General features: G+C 39.3%; 1 protein-coding gene across 1 annotated transcript; it reads right to left on the minus strand.

Annotated features, from left to right (window-relative positions):
- Positions 1-10,798: 10,798 nt before the first annotated feature.
- GCG (glucagon) lies at positions 10,799-24,085 on the minus strand. The gene is made up of 7 exons (XM_073305631.1): positions 24,005-24,085; positions 17,844-17,944; positions 17,248-17,409; positions 16,104-16,157; positions 14,708-14,845; positions 12,365-12,508; positions 10,799-11,298 (listed from the first exon to the last, which is right to left on the minus strand). The coding sequence occupies exons 2-7, from the start codon at positions 17,939-17,941 to the stop codon at positions 11,274-11,276; spliced, it is 621 nt and encodes a 206-aa protein (XP_073161732.1). The 5' UTR covers positions 17,942-17,944; positions 24,005-24,085; the 3' UTR covers positions 10,799-11,273.

Genomic DNA, 24,085 nt, shown 5'->3' on the forward strand with positions numbered 1-24,085 from the left:
TTTTAAGTGAAGTTCTTTTGGCAGCAATTAACTTCTTCTCAGCAGGATTATGACCCACGACAGTGACCTGTAACTTGTCCATGTTTTGGACTGAGGGAATGAGCTTATTCGTCTTTCGCTAGATATTGTGACACATACTGGGTCGTACTGGAACATAGTGAAGAGATACAGACTGAAGTACAATAGGCATTAGATACACATTAGCACAACTTTCTTAAATGAAGCCACTGGCCGCATGCAGCCACCAGGGGCTTTTCTTGTGGCTGCGACCACCTCCTGGGCAGTGATGGGTGGGGAGGGGGGTTGTCAAAGCATGGCCCCCTCCCCCTGCCTCCTTGTTACTCCTGGATGTGCTGCCCTGCACCGCCTCTGGGGAGAGGTGGACACAACGCTGCAGGAGCAAGGTGAGTTCTTTACCCCTGTTGGGGGGAGGGGGTTTGGGTGTCAGGCTCCAGCAGCTGAACTTCAGGAACCTGGGTGTGTGGGCCCAGGCGCCAACCATGGGGCAGCAGGTCCTGACCTCCCTGGCTCTGGCCACGTGGCCCTGACCTCTAGCTGCAGGGCTTCAGTCTCCCGTCCTTGTGTGGCAGCAGGCGCTGGCTCCTGGCTCCAGTCCTGGGCTCCAGACATGCAATGGCAGGTGCTGGCGCCAGGAGCCAGCCCAGCCCCACCCGCCTGGCCGTGGGCTGCAACCATAGGGCTTTGGGTGACAACCTCCGGCTCTGGCCATGGGGCAGCAGGTACTGACCCCCAGCTCTGGAGCTTCAGTTGGCCCGTGGCCCCCAGTTCCAGCTGTGCAGTGGCGGGCGCTGGCCCTGGGCTCCAGCCGCACGGCCCGAGCCTCTCATGTTGATCCCCTGCCCCAGCTGCACAGCAGCAGGTGCTGACTGACAGATCTGGCCGTGTGGCCCCAGCCCCTGGTGCTGATCCCCTGTCCCAGCTGCACAGCAGCAGGCGCCAACTCACAGTACTGTTCCCAGGCTCTGGCCATGCAGTGTTGGGAGCTGGCCCTGGGTGCTGACCCCTGACCTGGGCCGTGCAACAGCAAGCACTGGCTCCAGCCACGTAGCAGTGGGCGCTGACTGCTGACTCCTGACTCCAGCCACGCAGCCCTGGGCTCTGACCGTGCGACAGCAGGCAGTGGCCCCAGGTGCTGACCCACAGCTCCGTCTGTGCGGCAGCGGGCTCTGATCCCTGGCTCTGGCCACGCAGTTCCTGTTCCCAGCTTCAGGCTCTGGCTGAGGGCACTGAGCCCCGGCCCTTGACGCATGGCAGCAGACACCAGGCCCTGGCTCTGGCCACATGACAATGGGGCTCATCACCCACTCCCATCCAACCTGGCCCCCCGCTGCCTCCCACGGCCCTGTATCCTTCACTCCTGGACCCCAGTGCCTTCCTGGCCTCACATCCATTCCCCATTGCCCCCGGTCCCCACTGCCTCACCCAGCCCCGCATCCATCCCACCATCACCTCTGGTCCCTGCTGCCTCCCACTTTGGCCCCCGCATCTGGGGCTTCCTGAGAAAAGTGATATTAACAAACATGCAAGTATCACTTTTCACAGCAGACTTACTAGGTATCTGTGAAAAGTGATACTTGTATGTTTGTTAATATCACTTTTCATAGCCTCCCAGGTAGCTACTAAGTGTACTGTAATATTAACAAATATACAACTGTCACTTTTCAAAGCAAGCCCCGGGACCCATTAAGCCCTGGATGGGGAGTGGAAGGGCAAAGGGGGAGGCAGCATTATTTTTATTATTGAGTCTGCCAAAAAAACCCTACAAATATAAATTACAATGTTTTGGCTGTGTCTCTGTGCATATTTAATTGTTTTTCCTAAAGTTAATTAAGTATTTTAGGAAAAAGTGTCAGTGCGGCCACCAGTCAGAGTTGGCGGCTGCACTCTGAGGCCACCAAAAATTTTGTTGTGTGAACACCTGCATTAGTACATAGCCAGGGTAAATCTGGAAGGGAAAAAAATACAGATGCGAAGGACCAAGTGGTTAGGGCCACTTTCCTATCTTCCCATGCCATGTTCAGCTTTACGTGCTACTTTGACTACTTCCACACCTCATTCCCCCTTCAAATACCCTTCCCTTAAATCTATGCATTTAAGCATTTCTAGGGTGTCAATTGCTACAGTATCTAGGCCTAGTTTCATCTTTGACCCCATCTCCTCCATCCTTGTTATCTTTGAACATTTCCATCTTAGGCCATTCATCTCTCCACCCCCATCACTTCTCCATTCTGTTTATGCAGAAATGAAGCCTGATCCTTGGAAGTGGCGTCACACAAGATTTTCCCCTTATAGCTGGGTTTGGTAAAGGGCAACATGGAATTTATCAGGCACCCTATGCTTGACAGAGATTGCCTTGTAAATAAAATCATACCAAAGTTTGAGAACCTTGACCCATCACTTCTAGCAGCTGACTCATCTTTCTTTCGTACAATATGGACTTGCCCTCTTAGACTGTAAGGATTTTTGACAGTAGTTGACTGAAAACTTTAATATCCATTTTTTCTTTAAAACCATAACATTTTCTTTTAGTCAGAAATCTAGACTTGAGAAGACAAATTGGGTCTCCTATACACTAAGGCAGAATCAGATTTCCTGCAATAAATCCCAAGTATAAATTGTTTTATTTTTTTTAACAGCCCTGTGATGGGGCACACCCCCATTCCAATCAGGAGATGGCTAATGATCTCCTCTGGGCTCAATCAGTACTAAATAGGCACACCTGCAGAGCCTGTGAAAGCTGAAGAAAGCAAGCTTAGAAAGGAGAGCTTGATACAGACAGGGGTGGTAATCAGAAGGGACGTGGTGGTGCCCCAGAAGTAGGTGGCTCTTGTGCCCTTCCCCCGAGCTGACAGGTCTGTGCTGCCCATATGAACTTAACAGGACAAGCTGATCACTGCAGGAAGGGTGTTGAAGATAAACCCCAACCCGGGGTCCAGATGTGCCAAATTGCCATAGACAAATTGGACCTTTACAGGAAACTCAGATTGAACTTCTCCTTAAGTGAAAGATCCCTATGCCTGAGAATCCAGAAAGGCTAAAGTAAGGTTCCCAAGTGGGGAAAGGACTTTGGAAGGGAAAGAGAGACACTGAAACTATCTGAGTGTTGTCCCAGAGAAAGGCCCAGCCTATCAGGAGCCCGTAGATTGTATTGAACACAAAAGATTACATTCTTTAAATTGTACTCCTATCTTGTGTCCAAAAGTTACACCCATAAGGGACTTTTCGATCCCCTTTCTTTCATATCTTGTGTAGATGTGTTGCTTCACTTGGATAGATGTATGCACAGAAAGAGAGGTTATTTGCAAGCAGAAAGTGAAACCAAATTCTCAAATTGCTCTTTGGGGAATGCTTCCACATATACTTAATGCAATTACCAAATGTGTTGTCTCCTTTATACTTTTCTAGCCTCAGCAAAGCTAGAGAACACATTACTCTATATTTAACTGGTTAGTTCTGCTAGAAATACATGGATAAATCAAATGGGGAAAAAGCCACATTATGGAGGTATTGATATGCAGAACTAGAAACTATTATTTGAGAATATATATATATATATATATATATATATATATATATATATGATCTACATTATAAATACAATGTGTTCAAGAGTGTATGGCTATGTGAGAAACACTGTGACAAAGCGTGCATTATACTGGTATAATGGCATGCCTCAATTGTTTTGCAAGACTGAAGACAAAGTGCTTATAGTACTTGAGTAATGCCACCACAGAAAAATATATCCCAAAATGCCATGTTTATGTAGGAGACAAAAGAACAAAGACCCTGAGTAATAGCAAACAAGGGACAAAAAATATAGTTATCAGAAATGTGAGAAATACAGAAGAACGTATGAAAAAATAGGCATTGGTCCTGTTTCATTATGGCTCACTGGCCAGCTTTCTGCATTATTACAGAGGAGTGGGAGCAAGCTCATCTTCTCACATTACCTATTATAGCATAGGGTCAGTTAGTCTCAATTTGATTCTCAGTGTTTAATCTGTCATTGATATCCCAGCATGTATTGTTGTTGTATTTTTAATATAACTATGAGAGCGCTAATTTCCTTCTTCTTTACTTAATGTTACTTAAAAAATCTGTTACATGAAAATAGCTCATGTTTTGTTATTCTTGAGTAGGGTTTAAGATAAAGGACAAACAAAGGTAGGTCTTTACATTGTTTTTAATAGTATCTTTTTCAAATTTGATCATTTATATTACTGGGAATGAAAGTGTTAATGTCTCCGTAGGAAGGGTCTGAGTCAGGAAAAAACATAATTACTTTGGAATTTTTTCCCTGCATACTTTGTTTTTAATTTTGAGGCTAAAAAGGCCTAGGGCCAGGTTCTATGCTTAGTTACACCAGTGTCTGTTTGGGAATGTTTTAGGCAGAAGAAAGTGTTTAACTGCAAGTTAGGAAGAAAAATCAGAGAATTCATATCCCATTTTTCAGGCATTATTTTTCTGTGAAGCTTTGTATCCTAACCCTGACCTGGCATCCCTTACTCGTGGAAGAAAGGGCTCATACTTGATTACGTTCTATTAAGTGGGGCATTTAAACCAGTTATTTGATATCTTCCTCCTTCCTAGCTCAGCGTGATCAGGAAACCTGGGGTTAAGAACAGAGTAGTTAGCTCTCCAAAACACCTATCCAAGCCAGAGTAATTAAAACATGATGGAAGTGGGGCTATGTGCCAGTGAGTTCATGGAGTGGGCTACTGAATCTTTCACATCTGGTCACTGGTTCCACTGTTACTCAGACTGGCCATGAATTAAAGCAATTAACTTGTTAGCTGTTGTGATGACCCATGGGAAGTGCGCTGGAGGTCTTATTCCCAGTTCCTAATGAACATGTGTTCACCCCACAGTCAGTAACCTTCTTGGAACTTAGCAGACCAAGAAGAGAATGGCTGTGGAGGTCAAGTTTCCCCTTCCCCTAGATGTGACTTCCTCTAGGCCAAAGCTAAATCATACTGACAAGGCAGACAATCTTTTAAACTATCCTTAGTCTCATCCTCCTGTCCTATTTTAAAAGGTGTGTGCCACCCCCATGCAACCTGGTGCAGTCAGGCACAACACTGCAGGTGCAACTTGCCTTAATTTCACCAGTTGTGTTGTCAATAAGTTCACCAACACCTTTACATCACAAAGTGGCTGCCTTCACAGGTCTGATTTATTAACGGAAAGTTCAATAGAAACACAAGAAAGAGCTTCACCTAGCCTTCTTACAGAGAGGCAGACTCCCTGGAGCTATCAGTCCCATGTCCAGGCTTTTTACCCCCAGCATACACACACACTTGACCTTGATTTCTGGAGCTAGGGTGGATTTCAGGCTTTCCTCCCAAATGTAATTCATCTCCTGGTAACACACAGCTCCTTGCAGGCTGGGCCTCCTGCAGCAATCCAAGAAGTCCCTCAATAAGCAACTTTTCCTGGAACCTCATCGCCTCTCAAAAAACTTCCTTCATTGACCTCTGCTAGCCTTTTACCAGGTCCAAGTGTTTTTTAGCCAATAAGCTGCCAACCATCCACATAGGCAATTAAAACTACTTACAGATGGGCTGACATGGGCTTGTTCTCCTTAAAGAAGGCTGTTGCAGGTAGACTTGGCTCTGACCCCCTTAAAGGGGCCAACTACCCTGTTGCATATATCTATCCTCTCCCTGATATCCCGGATGTCCTTCCAAATAGATACTATGCCCTTTTAATTAAGTAAAACAAACATAATTAAAAAGTCAGATGTAAAATATCTCTCCTAAGATGATCTCCAGTCCTCTCTAACTTACAACTGGTTCTTCTTACTGGGTTAACAGTTGTAATATGGGTAGTAGCCACTGCCAGTTAGTTCTTTCAATGTGCCCATCTCATTTTGGAAATTTCATTTATTACATGTGGCAGAAGGCATTTTATCTCAGTTCTAACAACACACCCATGGTGCCCAACTGTTACAGCATCTTTGGTTTCCTTCCTTATAAAATGAGATAGTGGTACCCAAATGGGCAATAGTGAACAACATGCTGATGTTCCTGCCTGGGTGGTATCTAGGAAGGTCTGGAATCTACACTCAGATGTATTTGTTTATTATTATGGGCAGAGGAAAAAGGGTCAGGCCTATTTACAGGAAGTTCAATGTTATAATAAAATGAGATGTGAAATAAGAGATGAATTACAAACAGTTTTTTTTTTTGTAAATAACAGTAAAAAGAAGGAAACCTCAAGTCTTGCACTAAAAAGCAGCTGAGGCTAATCTCATATTTACTCTGAATAAACAAAAAGCCAAAAGGCTCAGCACACATAGAGGGGAGGCTCTGTATCTCAAATACAATTAGGAGGGGATGCAGTATAGAACTTCTTTATGAGACTTAAAGATGAGGAAAACCTCAGTTTTCAGGTATCAGAGTAACAGCCGAAGTGAGCTGTAGCTCACGAAAGCTTATGCTCAAATGAATTGGTTAGTCTCTAAGGTGCCACAAGTCCTCCTTTTCTTTTAGTTTTCAGGTAGGAATTAATAATCCACTGTATGGTGTCAGAACACAAAAAGGAATAAATCCAATTTAATTATGAATGGCATTACTATTTTTCAGTGCCCCCAAAAAGCACAGGCAGAGGGTAGGAATCCGTTCTATTCCATACAAGACAAACGTATGGAGTGACACTACTGTAGCTGTAAAACCTGCAGCGGTGGGACAACACTCAGTGAGAGTTCCCATAGGCCCTCTGTCTGCAGAAGACAGAGGTATGTAGAATGTCTCCGAGAGAGTGAGGGAGTGGTAATTGCTACAAAAAGCAGCATGCACGTATCCCAGCACTACCCCATCTGCCAAGTAGCAAGAGGTGTGGGACCAGGCCCTGTTCTACCAACCTATGCTCTCTTTGGGCACTAACATTTCCCCCCTCTTTGTGCTCGCAAAGCTCAAGCAGACCCCCATTTCACTTCACCCCCAAATGAGCACCTGGACTGCAGAGAGCCCCATCTAAGTAAATAACTGACAGCTGCTGAGAGTCCCCTCCCCATATGGTTGGCAGAGAAAACTTATTATTTTAAAGGCGTATGAAAGCCGGCTTAGCTTCCAACCTTCTCTACAAATACAGCCCTCACAGTATGTAAAGAGCAAACTCTATTAACAAACAAACCATGAGAAAACGTAAAGATCATTTCACACTGTCTCCCCAAGCTGTTATAAATCCTCCCTCAGAACTGCTCAGCCCACACATACAATTAGCCATAACCTGTTACAAATACTATTCCTTATAAACCAGTATAGCACACTACAGGGGACACCCAGAAGTTTCTCTGCAATGCACAGTCATTACCACTGTGCATTCACAGAAGATAAGTTTGCTACTCTGTTAAAGAGTCAGTACATCACAGTTTATTAATTTAACTGGAGTGAATATCCCTTCCCTTCAAAACTGACAGCTTTGCTTACTGCTAACATGTAATTTGAGGTAAACCCATATTCCTTTGTCTAGGACAGACCTGTTTATTACCTTTACCTGGGCTAGGCTGTCTGGACTTAAACATGTTCTAGTAACATCATACAGAGGGAATTCATAACTTCACATATGATGTTAACATATGTATTTTACAATGATAATAACCAGAATGTTATTAGCTTTCATATGATGCCTCCCAAGGGATATTTTGTACAAATATTATTGCAGTAGTGTTTAGGGTCTGAATATCAGGGTGCCTAGGGTCACAACCAGAGAATCATAGGACTAAAAGGGACCTGGAGAAGTCATCTAGTTCAGTCCCCTGCATTCATGGCAGGACTAAGTACTATCTAGACCATTCGTGACAGGTGTTTGTCTAAAATACTCTTAAAAATCTCCAGTGATGCAGATTCCACAACCTCCCTAGGCAATTTATTCCCGTGCTTAACCACCCTGACAGGAAGCATTATTTTTCCTCAAACATAGGATATCATTCACAAAATTACACTTGCCATGTACAAGAAACACTCAGCAGCTGCTTTCACCCCAAATGACTAGTCCTGTGATTTCAAAAATTTGGCAAGAAGCACGTGAAATGATAGAATAAGTATTCATTTCCCCCTCCTTGCTCTAACTTTTCCCCAAATTATGTATTCTTGGCCTAACTATAGGGAAGAGTTAGGATTATAAAATGTATATTCTTCCTATTAATACTGTGCAAAAAATACAGAACTTCTAGACACTGACTCCCACTTCCACCTGCCCCTTCATCGAAGAAGCAGGATGCTCTGTTAGTTAAAGCTCCAGACTGGGACTCAGGAAATCTGGTCTGAGTTTTCAGCTCCTTCATAGACTAGCTGTGTGACTCTGAGCAAGCCACTTATACATCATGCTGTTCCTCAGTACACATCATCTGTAAAATGGGAGTGACAATGTTTCTCTGATGAGCACCATAGAAAAGGGTTTTAATAAAGTACATGTGATGCACATTAAGGAATATTGGCCGTGAAACTGTTAACATTCGGAAAACTACAAAGTACAGACACCTGTGAAGCCAGCTGGCTCCCACTATTGCCCTACCAATCCATGCAAAAAGAAGTATTGATTATTTGCCTTACTTCATCCTGGCCAAAACCAAAATGGATCTACTTTACTCCATCCTGTACTGTTCAATTTCAGGAATTCCAAATAAAGAAGTCCCATGTTGCCTACCTTTATGATTACTATTGATTTTGTGCAAAATATGGTGCAACCAAGAATCCCCCAAATAGTTTTGTTTGGAAAGTGTTTCGATTATGACAAAGATTTGATCAAATATGTGAGGAATGTGCTAACGCTTACCTCCCACCAGCCCACAAATTTGGAAGTGAAGAGAAAGTTGTAGTGCACTTTTTGCAGCTTCTAGCTGAGCCCTCAGACCTCCCCTAAGCCCCATATAGTCAATCCCTCCCCCTGCGCACACGCATTCTGAGTCTCTCTCGCACTCCCTACCACACTTATCTAAAGCATCAAATACAAGCTTCTTGTCCGTATTATTAAGGACCTTCACAAATTAGTCACTTCCTACTTATCTGCTCTTTTGTCTTACAGTATCTCTTTTATTGTTGTATGCAGTGTAATTGTAGCCATGTCTTGCCATTAAAGAGACAAGATGGGTAAGGTAATATCTTTTATAAGAGCTCTGTCTGGCTTAAAAGTTTTTCTCTCTCACCAACAGCAGTTGGTCCTATAAAAGATATTACCTCACCCACCTTGTTTCTCTAATATTTCCTCCAGTCCATCAACTATGACAGCTTCCATTGCTCAGTTGTCCACCTCTCCAACAAGTGCCTTTACTCCTTCTTCCATATTGCCCCTTACTCATAGAATGCCCTCCCTGAGGTAACCCACAAAGCCACCGCACTGTCCTCTTTCAAATCCATACTGAAGACCCACATCTGGTATGATGCCTATAATAAATTGCTTGTTGGTTATGGCTAGGCAAGTGGACAGCACAAATTATGGATAACATTAATATTCATTGTTTATTTATGTCTTTAAAAATTGACTTGAAACTTGCTAATTGTGCACATAGACAAGCTATTTAAGATATATTCCTATAACTGTTCCTCTCATTCTCCCCCGCCCCATCCCATAGATTGTTTTGTTACACCACTTATTGCTTCTTTTTTTTTAAATTAAACTTTAAGATCCTTGGGGCAAGGCCTGTCCCACTCTGTGTGTGTTCAACACAGTGGAGCCTTATTCCTGACTGGGGTCCCTGGGTGTGTCTGTAAAACAAACAAATAAGAAGAGCAGAATAATTTCAATTGCCTGTAGCAAAGGGCCCAGAGTGTAGTCAAATTCTTGACCCAGTCAACTCCGTATTTTATACGAGGCAGTAAGTACCATTAGACAATCCCTCTCCCACCCCGCCAGCCCATCCCTCACCTCCAAGTACTTTCTCGTAAGCCACAGAAGCTAAAATGCAAACGCTTGAATTATTGCGGTTCTAATAAGTGGAGAGAGAGGTTTTGGGAGCTGATGGCAATGGCAGTTCCAGGACAGCATCACCACAAAGGCTATTCCAGAGTTACATCAAGGAAGGCTGCCTAACAACTTATCTTGACTGAGTGTAAGACAGTTTACATCACTATTGGTATGAGGACCAGTGCACAAACCACTGATGACATGTATATGAGTACATAGATGCAACTATTGTGTTTTTTCCCCTTTTATTTTCCTGTTCATGTTTTTCTCAATACTGCCACAAGACTCAGGCATTTTCACTCGAGGTGTGCCCAGCTCTGCTTGTCAGTTGCACATTTGCTTCAAGAATTCAGAGTGCCACAAAATGTTCTTTGAGCAAGATGGTGATGGGCATAGAAGATTGGCTGACCATATTCGAACTAGCTGACCCAGCACTTTGCGTTCATGGTATTACAGAACAGTGCATGGTATAAGCAACACATAGCACTCCAAAATTTGAAAAGATGGCTGCTCTTGCACATTTTGTTAAAATACAACAATTTGTGATAAAGAACATTTTAAAACAACTCCACCCTATACCCTTTAAACTCAGCTTTTGCGTTCATAATTTCTTTTTTCAGCAAAAGTCTACTCGAAATTCACACATCCTCAGTTTTAGAAATCATCAAAACCATTTCATGAAAGCCATTCACAAGAGGAAATACTGTACCATGAAAATGTCAGGAAACAAATGCTAAATTTATGCACAGCATTACAAATGAATCACTTTGAAGCTCTGTGACACTTTAATTCCTTAGATATAAACAAGCTTGTGTTTCTTCAAAGACGCAAGGGGGACACACACACACACACACAAAAAGACAACAAAAAAGAAGCTTGAAAAAAATTTATTTAAGGCTATCATTTAATATCCTGAAAGCTTAGCCTTTTTATAACAAAGGTTTCAAGAGGGAAGTTCACTTCTCAGACATCTGTGACTGCCAGCCCCATTCTAATAATGCAGATATTTGGTGTTTGGAATCAATCCTATGTACAATTCGACTTCATAGAAAAATAATTTCATTGCTAACTGTAAGTAGAGATATTTTGGCCCTAAATAAATGGAAAATATGAAGACGAGGCATTTTTGTATTCTTAAAGCTGTTACTTTGTGTGTCCTTTTGATAACATCTTTTTCCTATATAATCTTTTGGCAACACTACACTATAGTAAAATTCATTTCTTGGCATGCAAAGCAATATGGCTTATAAATATAATTTATAGAACACAAATTTCAGAATTCCCTGGTGACCAGCAGCTGATGTAGTGAAGAAGATCTTGACTTGTCCCATATTTATTTTGTACTTTTACTGGTATTTCCCCAAAAGGTCCCTGAAAAAACAAAAGGACATAATTAGGACCAGTTACAGTATTCAGAAAATCAAACGTGTGTGGAAGACATTTTTCCTGGTTTAGATTTAACTGATATTAGTTCCACAAACCCTTTAACAACTCCCTCTAATTATAGATTGAAATCACAATTATTTCTATAAGTAAAGCTCTTAAAAAGATTTTTAGTGGATGTTGTTAAACAACTTTTTTCATGTTGTACTAGATGCTAAATTTGCTAAATGCAAAAAAAAAAGGGGAAAAAAAGAAAATGCCAATAAAATTTATATTTTAATAATTATTTTCAAGCTTTAATAATAAGAATTAGTATTTGTTAGCCTACATTCTCAAAAGTGACTAGTGATTTTGGATGTTTCCATTTTTGTGTGAGATGCATGAAAGAGGCCTAATTTTCATAGGGAAGGCACTCAGCATCTTTGGAAATCAAACACCTTACACATGTCTCAATTTGAGCAGTTCTGTCTTTAAAGTGCTTTACAAACATCAACACATAATTCATAAAACGCCCCGAGAATTGGGTTAGAAAATTCTATTTTTCCATTTTACGAACAGGAAAACTGAGGCAAGGGGCTTAAATTACCCACCTTAGCCACAGAGGTTTTTCGTGTCATAGGAGGGATTAGAGCTCAGAAGTTCCTGGCTCCCACATTCTGTGCTCAGACCACTCTTTTAGACTGTATTATTTTTTTTAAAAAAATCTCCGATACGTTTTAATAGTATTTCGGTGGTTATAATTGCTCTGTACATGTCAGTTTCTTTTATCAATAATTTATTTTGGGCCAAATGCTTGTCAAAGTCAGATCCGTGGCAAAACTCCCATTAACTTAAATAGGAACAGGATTTGACTCTTGATACAAAACATAGACTATACTTGGAATGGTTTTGCTTACAGTATATGGCACGGTTGTAGTCCAACATTTTTAATATATGTACGGGTATAAATAAATAGTGACAGTTAAGGGGGAAATGATCTGTCTTTCCTCAGTGTGCTGCAAGTATATTAAAAATTTAAATATACTAAGATTTAAGATGATCAAAATTCAGTCACCTCTGGGTAACTTTTGTGTTAAGCAGCCATTTTAAGAACTCTTTGGCAGCCATGTCATCGAGGATTTTGTTGATATCACTGGTAAAAGTGCCATCTGCATGTCTTCTGTCCAGTTCTTCAGCTGCATTAGCTTCTTCTGAGAAACTTTAAAGGGGAGAAACGGTCAAATAACAGCTGTGCAGACCACAATAAACAAACCTCTTCAAGGGCCTCATTCTGCAGTCTTTACACACTCAAAGCTCCCACTGATTTCAAGGGACGCAAGGCTAGCTCAGTATGAGATTGTTCTATGTTAAAGGAACAATTGGACTACTTCTCAGTGAGAGAAGATGGTTTGGATGTCGTCCTTTCCCATTTAGGGCACTTTTCTCAAAGATTTTTTAAGTGAGTCTTAATTCCTCAATTATAATAATAAAAAAAAAATAAAATGCCAGAAACACCAGACCTAATACATCAAACTGCAATTTCCTAAACCAATGTTACTCACAGCTGAGATTAAAACATAATCAAATTCACTGTAAACATAATAAGCTTCACTGTTTAAGAATGAAGTTTTATTACATTGTAGCCAACTGTTTCAGGCAGCTGATTAATAGTTTTATTGGATTTATGAAGTCCTAGATTTATAATTCCTAAGGTATTTAGTGCATGAATATTTACCCTTTTAGCAAAATCAATTGGGAGTGATAGCTTGGTGAATTAACAGCTGCCAATTATAGTATTTTCCTAAATTGTGTGTGTTTGTGTGCTGTATACAGACATATGGGGCCAGTGGTGCTGGAACAATTTTTATAGTGGGATGCTGAGAGCCATTTAACTGTACAATTTTTATAGTGGGATTTAACTGTTTAAACCCTGTACATAATGGAAACTACTTCAAGCTAGGGGATGAGGCAGCACCCCCAGCACCCCTAATTCCAGCACTTATGTATGAGGCCAGATCCTGGCTCCTCTTTGTGCCCCGGAGATCTATTCTAACAGGACAGCCAGAGATTTCCCTGACAAACACCTTTACCCCATTTGCTCCCTTTCACCAGGCAAAAGGGGTTCTTTAATTGACAGGGGTCAAGTGGGTTGGAGCTGGAACACACTGTGCTCTGGTGATCTCTGGCAGGCAGAATAGTCCCCTAGGGGAGCCCTCTAACTTGCATAATTTAGGAGGGCCATTAGGTTGTTCTATGGGACCCCAGAGGCTAGTTTGATCTGGAATAAGGCCAAGGATCAAGTTTTCGGAAAGGTGATTTACACTTACCCCACTTTCCCACCTAGGAATCTGGGCTGAACACAGCTTGACCAGACCTGGGAATTTGGCCCCTAATTTTTACCTCCATTATCTACAGATACACGGATACCTTTCTGCTGCCCTGAATGCTATTCATTACCTATGACAACAAGACTACTGGAAATCAGAATGTCAGTAGCATAACTTGCCACCATTCTCTTTTCAATAGCTGATCTCACTCTTTAACTCTATCTAGGATAGTCAGTCCTTTCAGAATTACTTTATCTGTTGGCTCTTCCTAGACTCCAACACACAATCTTGTCTTAGAGATATTTTATTATTATTAATATTATTATTATTTTGTATATAGTGCCAGAGACATACATGGTGCTTTACAGTGGTAAAATGTATTTTTTCAAAGAACAGAGGGTGAAATGAAATCCCTGCCCTGAAGAGCTTACAGTCTAAAGGCCCAAATAAGTACAGAACGGATAACAGAGGAGAACATTGTAGTTGCTAAGCCATGAAGAGCAGGTGGGGATTTGAAATAGGAAGAGACAGAGGATGCTTGGAAATGATTAAATGGGAGGCTGTTCTAAGTGTAAGATTATAATGAAAGAAGGTATAAAGTCAGGAATGAGAGGAGTGCATAAGCAGGAAAGAGTGCAGCTTGGGATAGGTATATGGAACAAGAGAAGATGTCAGAGCAAAGAGGTCAGAAATGTAGGCGGGGCAGAGCTATGGAAGGGCACTTTGAGGACAGGGAGATGAATCTTGAACTTACTGCAGGAAAGAGATCTTAGAAAGGGAAACGGGGGGGGGCACGGGAGGGGGGAATTCTAGAGGAAAGACTGGTTCAGATTTAGACATGTTGACCTTGAATCTAACTTGACCTTTTACAGTGTAACAGCACATTAAACTCGTCAACATCTTAATTTTAATCTGTAGCAGGACTGAATCATTTAAAATGATCATCTCACACCCACAATGTATCTTAAGATACAAAGAAAAATATGAAATACAGCAAGAATAAAACAAAAATACATTATGGTTCCATTAGGCTTGATTTCTAACCAGAAAAGCCAAACAACATTTCATGATAGGAACGGAGGGATTCTTACTCTCTTCTTCCTCGTCCATTCACTAACCAAGCAATGAACTCTTTGGCAGCTTGACCTTCCAAATAAGAGGTGATGTCACTGGTGTAGGTGCCCTCAGCATGCCTCTCAAATTCAGCATGACGCCTCGAGAGTCCATTGCTGAAAGAAAGGCAGTTCTCTTATGATCAGGACTATGTTATCACTTTATCTATTTGTGTCCTTTGCTTGCTTCTGTTGGCTTCTAGTTCCTGCCAGACCAACATTTCTCATTAGCAGGAAGTTTCTCCCCAAATTAGCCTTCATATTTTCACCCTAGGTCTTAGTTACACCCCCTGGTATCACCCTAAATAATTCCATCATATCCCCCTTTTGTCTCTTAGCCAAACTGTACAGATTTAACTCCTTTTGCGTTCATTTCCTCCAGCCACTGAGCATTTTTGGCTACTCTTCTCTGAAGAACCTCCACTTTTTCAACATCCATTTCGTCGTGTGGTTTCCAGAACTCTTTCAGGTGTGCTCATATCTAGGGTGTGTAGAAATGGACTGTTTCCTCCCTCTCCCTTGACACACTGCCTTTGCATATTCAGACCAAAATTGATCATACTGGTCTTTTCTGAAGCCAGATTGCATTGCAAAATTACATCTAATTTCTTGCTCACTATAACTGCTTGGATCATCCATTCCCTGCCTTCTGGCAGAGTAGACAAGTTTTGGAGCATTTTTTTCCAGATGTATTAGTTTGCATTTATTTTTAGCATTTGTTATTTTCTGCCTATGTTTCAAATTTCTCTAGGGCCCTTTGCATTATTTTTCCATCTGCTTGGCAGTTTGACATTCCTCCCAATTAGTACCATCTGCATTTTTCAATTACATGCCATCTATTCCCCCTTCTACAATGAACAAGTTACATAAAAATGGACCTAACACTGATCCCTGTGCTACTCCGTTAAAATCTCTGGCTGCCTCATCATATATCATTCCTCTTTCATTGGTCTTGTGTCCAGTATTGATCCCCCAACTCCATATTTCTTAGGATTCCCCTGCCTTCACTCACACTTGTGGGATTTTAGTACTTTTTTCCTCTGTACCTTAATCATTAGATTTCTTTATTCCCTAAAATTTCCTTTCCTGAAATCTAATACTCTCATACTGCTACATTCTCGAAGCCATTCCTGAATTCACCTAGCTCACAGCCAGTGGTTCCAAGCTTCCCTATCATAATGAAAGTCTCAATCATTTCCTCCCTAACTGTAAAAATTAGACCCAGAATGCCTTCTTCTATGGCTGGAGTATCTAATTCCTGCATTATAATCATGAAGGTGTAAGGAATTCTCTATATTGTTGGCTGTGTTTCCTGCCCAACAGAAATCTCAGTTGTTTCAATTCCTTCTGAGTAACATCCAGCATTTTAAAGTACCTTGACAGCTGGTCCAGGAATTTTTCATTCTCTCTCTCCTCCAGTGCCGGTTGTCTGTAGCAAAGGCCCAGAGTCATTATATCACTGATATCATATTAGTACATTGTATTGTATGCATAATATGCATTAGCTCATAAAATGCTATTGAATATTATTTGAATGTCACTGTAAAAATCTGTGAATGCTAAACTACCCAGGTGAGTGCTTTGGGGGGCTGTGAATGTAATTGAATACAGGCTCTTGAAACTGTTAGTTCCATACAAACGCTTCCCGGATTACGCAAGACCCGATTTATGCAAATTCACACTTATGGAAAAAGTTCCATAAGCTAAAAATAGGAGGTTTTTTGTTTTGTTTTGTTTTTTTGCATAATGGTTGCGGGGGGGTGGGGTGGGGGGGAATACGTTTCCGACTTACGGAAAATTCGAGTTACGCAAGGCGTTCCAGAACGGAATGATTGTGTAACCCGGGGAGCATTTGTACTTCTGTTTTTAAGGACCACCTTAGCAGAGGAAGTTAAAATGTTAGCAGCACTAACTAAAGCCAGAAGGGAACATCTGATCCCCCTTGTATATCATCGGCCATAGAATTTCATCCAGTTACTTCTAGGCTGAGCCCAGAAACTTGTATTTGACCAAAACATATCTTCCAAAAAGGCATGCATTGCCAGTATTTCTGTGGCACAATTGAGGTATCTAGTGGCCGACAAAGCTTAATCCTTGATAAGTGTTCTATAAGGAGACCATAGGATCAGAGTAGAGAAATATGGAAAAGATCTATTAGGTCACTGAGTCCATCTTCCTGCAAGAGTTTCCTTACAGATGACAAATCAGATACCACACTGATACCAGCCAAAAGACTGATGACTATTTTCAACCAATCACTTCTGCTATTTCAAAAAAGATTGAACTAGTATATAACAATGATCTTCCATGGTTGGCTCATTTTTTTGCTAACAATATATCAATGCTATGTTTCAATTATCCTTAAGGTCCTCTTCTCTGATTTATATGCTATCCATTAAAAAGGAAAATAGATCATGTTCTGTGAGGGGAAGCTGAACAGTGAACTGATTCCTGACAGGCACTAAATTATGGCTATATTTGTGCATGGAGATTTATAATGATTTTTCCAATATGCTTACCCGCTTCTTTTAGTGCTCATTAACCATTGCACAAAATCCTGAGCTCGTCTAGTGTCCAAGTACTTGCTGTAATCACTGGTGAATGTGCCTTGTGAATGACGTTTTACTTCATTCAGCTGTCTAGATTCATCTAATGGTTCAGTCTGGGAAGCTTTGAATGATCTATGAATAGTATGTAATAGATTAATCAGCATTGATGATAGCACTTTCTACAGGTGCTATACCTGCACTGACTTCTTTTTTTAAAAAAATTCTATATTCCAACAGAATAAGAACAAAAAAGAAAAAAAAGAAACAAAAATTACTTGCTACAGATATGATTGTTAGCTGGCTGACAGAGTCAATCAGTACAGCAGCCTGGTAACTGCATAACTAAGAGTCTATTAGGACAACAATAAAAAGGTACTGTTAGAAACACCAAACTGGTGTGCTGCATTTTGCAATATAGATATCCTTCTCCGATACACAGATGAATTAAATACACTGTAATATTATAAGAAACTTTTCCTCAAATCAAAGATTTTGCATCAAGTTGCAGGAAAAGTACAGGGGAGTATATTTGGATTATTCTGAGATGTTTGATTTTTAGTATTTACCTGGATTTCTCTTCTGTGTCTTGAAGAGGATTTTGCCAGCTGCCTTGAATGATCATTAAAAGCAATCCAGCCACAAAATAAATGTTTTTCATTTTCATTGCCTGTCAGAACACAGATCAGGGGGGGAATAAATATAGTCCTCTTTACATACTTTGGAGTCAATATATAGACAGGGAAACCCACTAATATAGAATGGAATGAAACTCCATGTATATGAGAGGAGAATGATAATCCTACATAGTTTCAATGTGTTGCAATTTTCATACTATAACACCAGGTGGTTTTTAATTTTCTGAATTTATTGACTAAAGAAATAAAAGCAGAATCCCATCACAGAGTGCAGTGTCACATCCAGCCACTCTTCTTGCTCTAACTGAGCATTTTTTCTTCATCCCCTCACTTCTAAATTCTTGTGTTTTGTATGCTTTTGTTTTTATCATTTAAAGCAATGAACACCTGTAGGATTGGGCTCCTTGGGTAAAATAGGCAAATTTCAATCCAGAGTGTGACTTTTACAAAAAATAAATATATTTATGGTTAGAAATTTGTGATACAGAAGGTATATGAAATTCTGTTGTGTTTATGGTGCTTTTGATACAATGCTATACCTAGTACAGTCTTAGGTTTTCCATTTTAGTCCATCATTAGATTTACACCTTGCTACAACCATAAAGGGCTGATCCTGATACGCTGCTAGGTGTAATGCATATTGCTGTGGGTAGTTCCATTGACTGTATAAAATTAATAATAAAGGACTAGATTGGGATCTCTATCCTACTCCCTGTGTGGTCTCATGAGTAAGATTATTCACTGTGAGTAAGAGTATCACAGTGTGGCATACAGTACATATATATATGTTTTGGTGGTTCAGCACTACATTGTGAATCCCTTATTCAGACTGATGAACACTTTCTCATACACGTAGTTTCATTGTCTTAATTATATATTTCAGTGAGCAATCACCAGCATGAATAAGGTGATTACCATCTGTTCCTTAGTATGTAAATGCTAAACATTATCATTATTGAATGTACTACTATTAGTTTGATTTAGCTTATGGACCCAATATTGGAGATGAACAAATAATTGATTTTTTTGGTTTGCTGGCAGAACTGGAAAAACATTATTAAGGTTGAATGTTCATTTTGTTCAGGTTTCAGAGTAGCAGCCGTGTTAGTCTGTAGCCACAAAAAGAAAAGGAGCTGCATCCGATGAAGTGGGCTGTAGCTCACGAAAGCTTATGCTCAAATAAATTGGTTAGTCTTTAAGGTGCCACAAGTCCTCCTTTTCTTTTTTGCCATTTTGTTCAGTTTTTCATTTTATTTTGTTACATTTTTGGGTGTTTTTTAACCTTAATTATTTTAAACAAACCTCGCTAAATTTAGAATGAAATGTCATTTTGGAATGAAAAGTCAAAATATTTCATTTTGAAACTGTCAAACATTTTGACTTTTTCTAAATTTCTTTTTCATTTTTTATTCGTCTAAAACTATTCTCCAAATTCTACTCAAATTCATAGTTTTGACTGCCTTGATACTGCATTTTTAATAGATCAAAATATTTGACCAAAATAATTTTGACCAACTCTACCCAATACTGCAAATACTTACTGCTGAGCATAGCCCCTATTACTGCAAGTAGCCCTGTTGAATTCAATCAGACCACTTACACAAGTTAGCACATCAGCGAGTAGCAGTAGATATTTGCCTGCACTGGCTCATAGACTAAAGTGATTTGTAATGAAAGCATCTATGAAATTGAAGCAAAATTATTATAAAGCAGCAAGTAGATTTTAAGGTACTTGCTTTGGGTCAGTTCTTAACTTTATGAAATGATTGTTTAATAAAATTAATTAATATACATTTTGGACTCATGCTTTTGGCTATTAAAAATAAATTAAACAAGCCAAGATATTTAGCTCAAAAAGTAGCTAATCTTCATCAATTCATGCTTTAAAATAAGCATGGATGACAATGTTAATTCACTGTAAAGCAACTGAAATTGTAATAAGTTCACAGAAATTGAATGTCACTGGAAATGTTTCATCATGCATTTGAACTGATACTCTGTTGTATGCCTGAAAGAGCCACTCTCCCATCCATGAAAATGTTCCAGAGAAGTTTATACTACAATCTGAAAAACAAAGGGAGATAGGATAATTGAGCCAGTTGAAATAAAATGTAAGTGGCTAACTAAATCCCTGGAGGCCAATAAAAAAACCTAAATTTAACCTTCCACCTCACTTGTAGTCCTCCTCATTGGTCCAGGTGTCAGAATAAGGGATCCTTGTACGCATCTAAAGCTAAATTCTGCACTGATTTATACCCCCCATAAAATCCCCTGTTTATTTGAATTCAGTGAGCCAGACAGAGTGTCAGTCAGAGCAGAAATGGATCCATTCTATACTGCATTACTTTGGGACCATGGGCTGAGGTAAGAACGGATCAGAAGCCTTGTTGTGTCAGGTTTATGCTATGACACATTTCAGAGCAGGTTTTCAGACATAATTGAGCATGACAACTTGTATCTTCCATGAATTATAAGATCACACACACAACTGGACATTAAACATAACAGAGTAGAAGACTCAATGGACACCAAATACCCAATAATTTGGCAAAAATCTGAGTGGAAAATATAATAAGCCAAGTACTAGGCGATTGATGGATAGCAAGCACTTACCAGAAAGCATTGACTAAGGTTCATTGTTTATTGTAAATTAGTATTCAGACCATTATATTGAGGTTTTCTTCCCCAGAGCTAAATACATATAACTTAGGTGCAGAGCAATGATGCCAGAGAGGAAGTACATAGAAGATCTGCATTCAGAAGTATGTACAGAACACTCAGTGCAGGATATAGAAACCAAACAATTATGAAACTGGATTTCTAAATATCTAGGGGCAGATCCGCGGCTGGTGCAAATTGTCACAACTCAATTGACTTTCAGGGAACTATGACAATTTACACCATCTGAGGATCTGTCCCCTGGTATTAACTGCTGCCAGACATTCCAGCTCTGCTCAGGCAGAGTACACCCTTAGGTAAGGCCCTATTTTCAATGGCATGTTGCTGGCCAATAGCAATACAATACTGCTGGGTTGCAATATAAGGCAATATAGTTAAGTGGCATTTTAGTCAGAGCTAGAAAAATGAATTGAAGAATATAAGGTTTCCCATATTGGATCAGATCTTTAAGCCATGAAATCCATTATCCTATCTCTAGCAGTGGTCAATACCAAATACGCCAAAGGCAAGTAAGTGCCTTCACAGTTGCAGCTGGCTGATCAAGCATCGGTAAACATAGAGAGGAATTCCTTTTTGACCTCCTTAGTGATTAGTTTATGCCCCAAAGCATAAGGTTTAATTACTCCATTTCAACATACCATGCATATTGTATCTAGAAGTGGCATATTGGTCCTAAAACTATTAAAATCCAGCCACAATATTTAACTCTCTGTCCACTTGGAGTTGTACTTCAGTGGTACAACACTGACATCCAATGTTGATCCTAAAGAATACATCAGTTTCACATTTCACGTGTTTAAAGACTATAGGAGAAATCCTGGCGTCTATTCACACTTATTCCTCAGTCAAAAGTTTCTAGAACTGGCTGGATTTGGCATGAAATAGTTTGGTTATTAAATGCTGTTTATGTTGAATATCATCAATATGAAAAAGTTGATCTTCAGTAAATAATTTAGAAATATAAAGAGCATGATTCAAAGTCTACTGAAATCTGTGGAAAGACTCCCATTGATTTCATTGGGTTTTGGGGACAGATCCTTAACCTCCAATCCTGTAAGACTTACGCAAACTGCTTCATGTTATATATGAGAGTGCTCCCATTTACTTTGATATGATTTTGGCATATATTTAAATTTAAGTATGTGCTTGAGTTCTTTCTAAATAAGTATGTTTCCCAGAATCAAGATCTTAGACTGTATCAGCAAGTAGCATTTGGTGAGATTAGTAAAATAGCAAAGATTACAAAGTATTTGCAAGATTTGAAAATCTTTAAGTTAGAAGAAAAGGAGGACTTGTGGCACCTTAGAGACTAACCAATTTATTTGAGCATAAGCTTTCGTGAGCTCAAATAAATTGGTTAGTCTCTAAGGTGCCACAAGTACTCCTTTTCTTTTTGCGAATACAGACTAACACGGCTGCTACTCTGAAACCTTTAAGTTAGAGGAACCTGCCTTTTAGCCAGCCAGCTATTTTGAAAACTGCTGCACTTTCATTACATATTTGTCAAACGTTTTATCTTAAAATTTGAGATGCATTTTTGTACATTTATTCTTCAATATTTAGCATTGGTAATCACGGTCAGTAATAGTTATTTATTTTATATAAGTCAAAGACAAAAGTAGTAACTAGAAATGTGTTCTTATACTATTACTGCTTCATTCTAGAAAACACAAAAGTGTGCCCTATAGAGAAAGAGGAATTGTTAACAAAAGAACATTTGTACAGATTTATTACCTATAATTATTTCTTGAAAGCCAGATAAGACTATTTCCATAGCAAGTGGAACCTGGCTCTTGAACCTGTTTGAGAGGTTTAGATTTTTTGTAGAAACAGCTACAAAAGCTTGTGGTCTCAAGTGTCAAAGTTCCAGTCACACTGAAATAAATTTTAAGTAGAAAATTATCTGTTTTTTTAAGTTGGCTAATGAATTCATTTCTAATTCCTCTCCAATTAGAAATTAGAAAGTACATTTCAAATCCTTCCTTTCCTTCAGTTTCAAAATATATTAGCTAAACTGAAGTTGTTACAGTGAGACACATAAAAATTAACAAATCAGCTGAATGGATGTTCTTAACCAGGATCCTAGCCACCAGAGAGACTGTCAATAATATGTATTTATCAAATCTTGATCAAAATGTTTAAGGCTGAAAAAAGTTATTGACTCATATAGCATTTACTTTGCATTTGGAATTACAGAGGAATATTTTTTCTTGATAACCTGGACTTTCACTAGTCTTCTGAACATATTTTACTACAGATTTCTTTAGTGTACTGTGTGGAAGCTGTACTTGGATATATTGCAACAAAGTTTGCACAAAGAATCCTGCTAAAAGCCCAATTAATTCCAACAATCAGTCGAGTTACATAATGGCTGAATAAGGAGAAATATTTTTATTTGAAAATTAAAATGTGAATAAGAATAGATTTCTGGAGATATGAGACTGTTGCAGATAGTACAGGTTATTAATTATGAATCTACTATCTCTTTAATGTACATGTAATTTACTACTAATTTATACACACTACACTGTAAAATGCATTTATGGAAAAGTTACGTAGAATGTAATCGATACCTTTCTAGAAGTTTTTTGCACCATCCTACAGTATTCCACAACTGGGATATAATTCTGTATTAAATTCTGTAGGTTCAACTCTGTAGGCTGGTTCAAAATAACCAACAGGAAGGTTAAAATTTTCTATTAAATGATATACATAACATCTATAACTTTCCCATATGGCATTTTATGGTGTAATATATATAAAATGAATGAAAACCACATACTTTCAATGGAGTTAGACCAGTGTAAAACTGTTGTAATGGAGTGGCAAATCTACCTTGAGATATTTTCAAGTAATTTTTATAGAAACCTATTTAATATATCTAGTCCCCTACTACTTTCATCCCTATTAATTTCTATCGGACTTTTAGGATGTTTCTACAAGGAATGACGATGTTTAAAGTAAAAATGGTTCAGTATCTGTGAAGGACACATGTCTAGTAAATGGTATTTGAAAATGTGAGTGTAAGACAAACAACAAAAATCAATATTTATGCATAAGTGTTTAACATTTAAATTCTTACTATAATGCATTTCTTCCATGAGTCCATGTTTAATCATCCTCCTTTCTATCATTTCTGTCAGTCTTAGAAGTTGATTTTGATCTTTGGATCATTCTCTCTTAAATTAATTGCCTTCTATTGAATAAACTAAAACTGATTAAAGTTTAACTATATACACTACTTATTCATGCCAAATATAAAAAGATGATACATAATAATAAATAATAATAATAAAAGAAAAGCTTAAAAAGCACCATTTTGAGAGATCCTGTATTTGCTTTACAAACCTTGGACAGAACAATTGCACTCAACCCATTGAACAAATCTTATTGGTAGCTAGCATGAATCTTACCTTCTTATACTTTGAAGTGATGCACAGCAATTGGAGAAAGAGCAGCTACTCTTCTGGAACTTTGGGAAACCTTCAGGATCC

This window comes from Lepidochelys kempii, chromosome 11 (genome assembly GCF_965140265.1).
Source record: "Lepidochelys kempii isolate rLepKem1 chromosome 11, rLepKem1.hap2, whole genome shotgun sequence".
In the NCBI taxonomy this organism is placed as follows: Eukaryota; Metazoa; Chordata; order Testudines; family Cheloniidae; genus Lepidochelys; species Lepidochelys kempii.

What these genes read in the sequence shown, in the direction of transcription:
- GCG (XM_073305631.1), bottom strand. Translation starts at nt 17,941, where the DNA reads ATGAAAATGAAAAACATTTATTTTGTGGCTGGATTGCTTTTAATGATC. An exon ending in AATGGACGAGGAAGAAGAGA is followed by an intron (nt 12,509 to 14,707) that starts GTAAGAATCCCT and finishes TCCCCTTTAAAG; the next exon opens with TTTCTCAGAAGAAGCTAATG. An exon ending in AACACAAAAGTTACCCAGAG is followed by an intron (nt 11,299 to 12,364) that starts GTGACTGAATTT and finishes TTGTTTTTTCAG; the next exon opens with GGACCTTTTGGGGAAATACC.